The 9,014-nt window shown below is 38.0% G+C and overlaps 1 protein-coding gene across 1 annotated transcript; it reads left to right on the top strand.

Annotated features, from left to right (window-relative positions):
• The first annotated feature begins 480 nt into the window (after positions 1-480).
• On the top strand, positions 481-8,324 carry LOC137401528 (angiopoietin-related protein 1-like). Its single transcript, XM_068087929.1, has 6 exons — positions 481-518; positions 3,782-3,999; positions 4,955-5,173; positions 5,555-5,691; positions 6,680-6,812; positions 8,009-8,324. The coding sequence occupies exons 2-6, from the start codon at positions 3,786-3,788 to the stop codon at positions 8,125-8,127; spliced, it is 822 nt and encodes a 273-aa protein (XP_067944030.1). The 5' UTR covers positions 481-518; positions 3,782-3,785; the 3' UTR covers positions 8,128-8,324.
• The last annotated feature ends 690 nt before the right edge of the window (positions 8,325-9,014 follow it).

Raw genomic sequence — 9,014 nt, 5'->3', positions numbered from 1 at the left:
CGCGTAGCGTGACAACGACACGCTGATTTGCACACCATTTCAGAAATGATGATTGGTTGTCGTAGATTGCTTAATTTATACTTATCTTTCTTCACTATAGTTGCAGCTGGACTCATTTTCGTCTTTTCAGCGACCGCATTCTGTTGTGAGAACACTATGTCACGGTTACTCACCGGTGTACTGGCGGATGGGTTGGGGATTGAGAATAATGTTATCACCGACTATCGCTGATGCATTGTGGGATTAATGCTGACATAATGCGATACAGTGTGAGTCAGCTTTTAAAGACCCCCTTCAGATATTGCAATACGCCGGAGTATTGTTAAAAGCTTATTAGCATATGTCGACATATGCATCAGCCAATCCGGTTGGCATTCAAGTGGCTAAACCAATAGGATTGATTTTCCATAACAAAAAATTGCTGACCATCTACCTATATAACAGAAGGCATTCTTTTGCAGCAGCAAAGAGACGGAGGAACGCAGAGACTTGAGAAGCCACAGAATAAAAACCAATCTGTAAGTCACAATAATTAATTCATTTGAGCAATAGTTTTTTAGCATTAGTTCTTATTAAGAGTTCTTTCTGACAATCCATAGATGTTTCATATACTAGATGAGTTATATTTAGACTATACCCTTTGACTAGATGTATTATGCACGCCTCTATGTTTAGTGCTTTAATATTTGAGTGGAATTATAGCCTGATTTTGCTGCATAGTTGAATTAACTAAGCTTGAACAATAGCTGCCAATATATTAATCTCATCATAATGCAGTATCAATAGGTTGGTAGATAACATTGTAATATTTCTGTTGATACTACATCTGACACTTATTGACAAATATAAGTGACTTTAGGAAGCATGAGAAAGATACCACCATTTCGTTTCGTTGAAATCCAAGTGTCTCAGAATTTTGTCCAGCGCTGTACTAGATGAATTGTATTTAGACTTCACCTTTTGACTAGATGTGTTGGGCCTCTATGCTTAGTGCTTTTATAGAATATTTAAAGGATTGATGTAAGTGTAAAGAAAAGAAATGGTTTGTTTGCGATTACATCTCAACCCTGCATACAGCTTCACATTACAAGCTTTTAGCAGTCTATTAGTAAGAGCCGTTGTTGTTCTATTTGTTTGTTTTTCTGTGAAAATTCAATCTTTATTCTTCGAAGTTCTAGCGGAGCGATTGATTAGCTCAGTTGGGTGGAGCGTCCGTCCGTCTGATAGCTGGATGTCTCGAGCTTGAGCTCCATAGTGGCAACATTTTAGTCACCTCACTACCTATACTTAAGGAGTTTTGTGGTAGCGTGAAATTGGGCACATTTGAAACAACTGCTAAGGCAACACAAAATAAAAAGGCTTTGACATCTATGATAACATAACACAAGCTGCCATTGTGTGAGGCACATTAAGAAATGCTGCCATACTAACGCTGTTTTTAAACAGTGGGGAGCTAGCTCTTAACTGTAGGCTACCACAAAACATTTAAACTCTAAACATTAAAATGTTGGTTCAGTTTTTAATTATTGTAATAATACATAAATACTATTGCATATGGTTTAAATGCATAATATTTATATCTTAACACACATAAATGTGGGAATTTATACAGAAAATCTTTTCAGTTTGTTTACCTCATCATCTACAGCTGACATACTAGTCTGTAACAGTTGCTTCTACTGCTTCCTGTTTGGTGATGTCACTGGGATTGTGTTTTCAACTTGTTCGTAGTAAAAGTAACATTAATTATGTGACTTTGAAATTATTTACAGAATAGAAAATGAGCTCTTGCAGAATGATCCGATGTCATAAAACAACCTATGGTCAGATTGTGCTTTCCTACACTATGAAAAAATGTAAACAATTAAGTTACACGGTGACAGAGTATTTAGGTATTTGAAAATGGAAGAAGTTATTCGTTATCAGAATTTGTGAAAATTATTTATCACAGAAAATGAATTTGAGGTTCAGTAACTTCTGTCCTGTTGGTTTACCTTCTAGAACAGTCTAGAATGTATATTCAAAATGTTTCTAGATTGTCACACTGTGAGCTGTATTTTTCTATCTATTCCAAACAATTAGTACTGCATTTCTCTATCTTTGTAACATAATAAATAAAAAATGAACAGAACCATAAATATCTAGAAAGATGGTGAATACCTTGAAATAATGCAATAATACTTGTAACGTTTTCCTAGACCCTCCCACAGGACAAACTTTTGACAAACTTGAAAAGCTTCCTTATATTGATTGATGACTCACTGCAACTGAACTTTTCTGTAATTTCCAAACCGTTCCTTTATATTGTACCAATAAAACTATTCCCTTGAAAGAACGCAATAATTCCTGTAGTTTTTTCCTGGACCTTTCCATGGGGCAAACTTTTCTAATGGAAATGTGAAGAAACTTCCTCATATGGATTGATGAGTCACTCAAACTGGACTTACCTGTAATTTCCAAATCGCTATTCTATATTGTACCAACAAGACTATTACATCACATTATTGAATGAGTCTAAAATAAAGACATCGCAAACATGGTATAAAACGAAACTTCTAAAGCGAACAAAAATTCCCTGCGTGCTTTGCCCACTTGAAGCAATGATGCAATATGAGCATTCAAAAGCGATGACTCGTTAAACATGACGCGGTAGAGAAAGCTTAACTGTGAAATCAATATGTTCGGTAGCATTGTATGGGTTTAACTGCGCTAACATTATGTAAATCCTATCGCAGATGACTCACCAAAATTGATCGATTATTAAAGGAGGAAGTAGACAAGGCAACGAGTTAATGGTTCGTACCGTGTGTTTATAGTTCACGACAAACACAGATTTAAATGTCAATATGCGGGTCGCAGAGCGAAATTGTTTAAATTATGTTCTGATATTTATCATCACAGCTAAAATAAAAAAGATTGATAATGTTTATATTATTTTATGTAAATTAATTGCATGAAAACCGTTTAAACTCTTCAACTTGCTAGAGGAGTAGTAAAATTATGTCTACTAGTACCTTGAGATTGTCAGGAGTGCTGATAAAGCATAGAGAATAAATAGCTGCCGTATTGTTATAAAGTGTCTGAAGGTGATTAGTGAGTGCAGTTGATGGAGTAGTGCAGGTGTGTGAGTGTTGGTTTAGTGAGCTGGAGGTTGAGAGTTCAAATCCTGTATGATGTAACTTTTTTTACCTTCAACTGTGGTTCAGACAGACACATGGATGGAAACGGCTCTCATTATGTACTATATTATATTACATACTATATTATATTATATACTATATTATATTATACACTATATTCAGTAGATTTCCATGTTGTCGCTAGTCCACAAGCTTGCATCATTATCAAGGTTGAAACGGGAGAAATCCGCACGTTTTTACCGGTACTTGTGCAATGATGCGCAAGAGCCATTTCCAATTGAATGCAAGATGCATTTTATTTTAATTTGAGCAGTTCCGAATGCGCTGCTATGACCTCTGACGTAGAAATTATTACCTCTTTTAGCAAAACACCTGAGCTAATCATTGTAATGTCCATGAAGACATAGTCTTATCGCATAGTAACTCAGTGTGTGTTAACCCTAAATCCACATGATCCGAGTCATGGAAACATGATAAAGATTATAGAGACAGGCTGGCACAATGCATGCTAACTACCAGTGAACCGTTAAATAATGTATGACATCACCTGTGCTTAACTCCCATTGGTTGTAGCCTCCGGCAATGCTGACAACAAAACTCTTACGTACATTAAAACAATTACCTTTTTTCAATCTTTGTAGTAAGATGCGAGTCCTACTTGTCATCGCTGTTCAAATCGCACTTATCACAGCTAACACCGATTTTAACAAGTATGAAAGGCGTTGGAATAACGCGAAAGAGTATCTAAACAAAGGTACCTGGCGATGTAAAAGACTGTACAAGGATCTGGTGGAGGAACTCAAGACGTGTCAAGACTCATGCTTTCCCCTGATGTCTGACGACGATCTGCAGTTTAGAGGTAAAGATTAGATCGTCAGATTATCAGAAACAAAGTATAACAGATTGTATGGTTAAGTGCAGTTGCCATATCGCCGTGAGACCCATCTTGTGCAGCAAAATACTCGCTGCACAAGGTTCAAGTTTATTCATCATACGCAAGGGATCGCTCATAGACATTAAAACAGTGAAGTTTGTTGACCGAGATCATATATCCCTTACATCTGATTGGCTCATTTGTTTGATTAGCATTAAGTGTGACTGTTCATCTTTTAAATTTTCCAGAAGTTTAAACTGCTTACTACATCACAACTGGCCCACTAGTGCCATTTATACGGCTAACAAATGCATGGCTAAAAAGTTTCTATAAAATATATAGCTTCTCCCCATGTAACCCATCATAGTGCTGTTGCAGCATAGTATGATTGCTTTCTGTATTCCAACAGTGGAATATAAATCACTATTGCTATATGAAGAGGTTAGAGGTGAGAGGCCTGTTCCATGTGAGAAAAGCATTGCTTTAGGATGGCTGTGTGAAACCACATGAACCACATATATTCACATATACCACATAAATAACACAAGATGTAACAGCGTCCCAGGAGATGTGTGATAGACGAGACTTGAAATCAAGGACCTTAAACCAAGTAAATGTGATAAGGAAAAAGAGAAAACTTGTCAATACAAACTAATAATACTAGTTACTCATTAAATGTCATTGCTGTCATTAAATTGAATAATTCTGTTTTTCCTTTTTAAAGCTATAAAGATATGATCTTGGAACAGATTAGGCAATTTACACCTATTTTACTGCTTCTGTAACATAAAATTCCTATAAAGTAAACGTTATCGAAACCGATTATTTACATCGTAGGAGTGCCTATGATCATATCATACAATATAGCAAGTTTGGATACATATACTCATGCAACTTGTCATCATTTCAATTACCTACCGCTATATTCCTACATTCACAGACTGTCAGCATTACTATGAGAAAGGTCACAGGGTTTCTGGAAGATATGAAATAAACCCACCAGACAATCCCCTCCCTCCATTCAGCGTCTGGTGTGACTTTATGGGTGGCCACGGGTGGACTGCAATTCAGAGAAACATTAATGGACCTGTTAATTTTACCAGACTCTGGGATCAGTATAAAGAAGGTTTCGGAGACATCAGTGACGAGCACTGGCTGGGTGAGTCTTGTTATTTCTCTATTGCAAGTTCTAAGGCAATGCAAATTTGACCTAAACTCATAATATTATGAAATCTTTTGGGAATAAATATTTTCAAAAATATGTTTCAACTTCAGTGCCTTATGTCAGCACCTGTCACAAGCATGTCAGCACCTGTCACAAGCGTGTCAGCACCTGTCACATGTGTGTCAGCACCTGTCATAAGCGTGTCAGCACCTGTCACAAGCGTGTCAGCACCTGTCATAAGCGTGTCAGCACCTGTCACAAGCATGTCAGCATCTGTCACAAGCATGTCAGCATCGGACACCATAAATATTTACTAAATTAAGACCAATAGGCAGACTAAACAACTGGATGCTTATATTTGCTCTAATATATTAGGCAATGAGAAGATACATATCCTGACACAGACCAATCAGATGTTAAACATCTACTTAACATCGGAGGACAAGAGTCCAGCGAGTGGCACTTGGACTCGCTTTGAGGTAGCTAATGAGTCGGCCAACTACCAACTTACAGTAAGTCATCAAGCTCTATAGCCTTTTCAATCATCATGGTTAGCCTTAGAGCTAAGGCTGGAAGTGATTTTGGCTCAGTTTTCATTAGGGGATGGTATGTGTCAATGAGTTTTATTAAACAAACGTCGGTCATGCACAGTTGAAGGGCAACTGTTGATAAACTCACAGTTTTAATGGCGAAGGGGTGTTGCGGAGTGTCACCATTCTGTCAGAGAATTGCTCTAAATAGTATAGAAGCTTTCAGTATTCCGTGTAAGAGAACAATTGTTGACCCTCTGGTCACTAGAACCTGGTTGAAACTCTGAGCCATGGAATTTGATAGGCAGAGTGTAAACAGAGTTCTTTTAAATCACATTCAAATCTTGACTATAATAAAAATTGTGTTCACTCAAAATCGTTGGAGGATGTTGGAAAAAAAGGTTTGCATTGCATGAGTTTTGAACTCGTACAAGTTGCCTTAGCAGGCAGTCGCAGTACCATATGAACCACTCTAATATCTTGCTGTGTAGTGCAATAATTGTGCAGTTGAATAGTACATCTGACGATCTCTCACAGCACACCAGACTAGTTACTAGGTACTATAGTACTTCTGACGATCTCTCACAGCACACCAGACTAGTTACTAGGTACTATAGTACTTCTGACGATCTCTCACAGCACACCAGACTAGTTACTAGGTACTATAGTACTTCTGACGATCTCTCACAGCACACCAGACTAGTTACTAGGTACTATAGTACTTCTGACGATCTCTCACAGCACACCAGACTAGTTACTAGGTACTATAGTACTTCGATGGACCACACTTCGTTGATCTCACTCATTTTCTATGTCAAGGAACTAAATCCTGTCTGCACCATCTACTGCGCACTTTGTAAATCAAATTAGTTTCCTTTTTAAGGCATGTTCTAGAGAATTCTTTAGAGTGAAAATGTTCCAGCTTGAGTGACCCAACATTAACGCTTTAATCTGGGTTCACTACTTACAGCTTGATGGATCTGGGTACACAGGAGAGCTTATCGACTACTTTTCCTTGCACCACGATGGAATGCAGTTCAGTACAGCCGACAATGATAATGATATTGGAGTTGGAAACAGGAGTTGTGCTGCCGATCATCAAGGTATCGTACCAGCTAGCAACAACCTAAGATGAGCCAGAACCTCCTTTAAATAGTTTAACATATTCCTATATAATTATAATATACCATTTCTGTCTTCTCTAAAGCCTGGTTTCCACATAGCAGCACAATGATCGTGCGCCGCGCAGTGACAGTCCACAATGCATTGCATCGGCTGCGATGCAGTGTTTCCATAGCGCGCGTAGGTGTCATGCTTGCATCGGACAGGGTGGGTAATTTCCGCTTACTCTTACGAACGGGAGACCGATTTCTTTGCGATATAAACTAAAACAGCCCTCCGTTTGCATCGCGGGATAGGTTGAAAAGGTCAAGTGGTGTATTGTGGGATACATCATCGCACGCACCCGTCGCAAGGATCCATTCGGTTGGATCCTTGCGATCATCGTACGATGAGGTTTCTACATCACAGCTGGCCTACGTACGACGTCGTGCGCCTTGTTGTGCACCTTGCGCTGTCATAAGGAAACCAGGCTTTACTTTCACCATCAGCTTAGAATTAGATACTTCAGTGTTGGTAGCGATTATTTACTACCTCAATTTTGGTTAGAAAACACCACAAACCATATACCGTAAGATGCATTCTTTTTTAACAATTGATATGTAGTAAGTTTCCAAAAAGAAACGATTGGAAATAATTTATTTTCAGCGAAAATGCCTCAGCAACTGACCTTGACAGAAATCACAAGATAGCCTAGTTATTTGTTTGTATTCGCAGCTAATTAATTGTGTTATGCTAATGCATGACTTGAATAAATATAGTTTGAACAACTTTTGTAATAGTTGGCAGCCCAGAAAAGGGACGTCGGGGAGGGGGATGTGTGTGAAGGGGCTGGATTACTATAAAACGGACAGGCTTTTGCTTTATTTTGCTAGAAAGAGAATTCTGCATCTAATGGTGTACACTGTGTGGTGATTAAATAGATTGCCATAGCTCTAACAAGGGAGCCAAGATGAACAAAGTTATAAATTATAGTGTGGTCTGATAATTTCTGACAGGGCTGTATATTTAGTGATTTACATCAACAGTAATTAGCAGCAAACTTTAACTAGAACCTCTATGGGTAGTCTAGCATTGCAAAAGAAGACGGTGACTACCCATTGTCCGAGATCTTCAAACACTATGCATCTCTCTCTGCTGTTAGTAATAAATTATTCTTAGCCTGTGCTTCTTTCAACAGCTGGATGGTGGTATGCTGGCTGCGGACAGGTTGGACTGAACAGCGAATCACAGAGTGGCATGTTTTGGAAGGACTACTACCCATCTAGCACTTCTATTATGAGGGTATCGAGAGACTAGAACCCAAAAGAGACACATAAAATGAACACCTTGTCCAATTGTGTTTTTGAATCTATTTTTATGTTGTTATCATAGTGCAATGCTTGTACTTGTTTCTTGTCCGCATGCCTGTAGATACATGTCTTTTCAAGTCACTTTCCTGTTGTTTGCTAAAGTCTGATATGATCATATGGAGGCCTATTGTTGAGTGAATCTTTCCTGCATAATACATCTGTTTGTTTACAATGAAGTTTATCATGGTTAATATTTATTATTTTAGGCTTTTGAAGGTAATAAAATATAAAGAACATAATAAAACGCTAAGTGAATACTAGCTTACTATATACACATTAGCCACACTTTTGTCTTCTTCCACCACAGCAACATCTACAAATAGTCTGGTTGAACTAATTCCCTGTAACCCTTGGTAGGCTGCCTGACTGCCACCTGGTCAGGAGAAAGGAGTTGAGGCAGTATGTCCTAGGAATTGACGTTAGACAGTCCGTAGTGATTTATAATACAGGAACACAGAGATGAGATGAATCTACCTTCACATAAAAATCTTAGGCCAAAGATGATCCGATCTCTGACACGTTGAAAGTATTCATTCTTCACTGAATACAAGCAGGAGAAATATTGCAAATTGGATTTACTACTTTGTCAGAATGGGATAATTTGGTGCAGGACATTTTGGCGCAGGTTACAAGTTCAGAATTTATCCATCTTTCGTTGTGAGTTCTTATGACTCAACAAATTTTAGGCTAAGCAAAAAAGAAACATTTACATACTTGACAGATGTAGTTCATGGGATCCTTTAGTCGAATTCGCGATGTGAACGTAAACATTCATGTAATTACCAAAAGAGTGATTAGAAGTAAAAAGTGATTAACACCAAAACACAGATCATC

This window comes from Watersipora subatra, chromosome 8 (genome assembly GCF_963576615.1).
Source record: "Watersipora subatra chromosome 8, tzWatSuba1.1, whole genome shotgun sequence".
NCBI classification, from domain to species: Eukaryota; Metazoa; Bryozoa; class Gymnolaemata; order Cheilostomatida; family Watersiporidae; genus Watersipora; species Watersipora subatra.
Note: the sequence above shows the minus strand (reverse complement) of the source record. Positions and strands in the feature narration are given on the sequence as shown.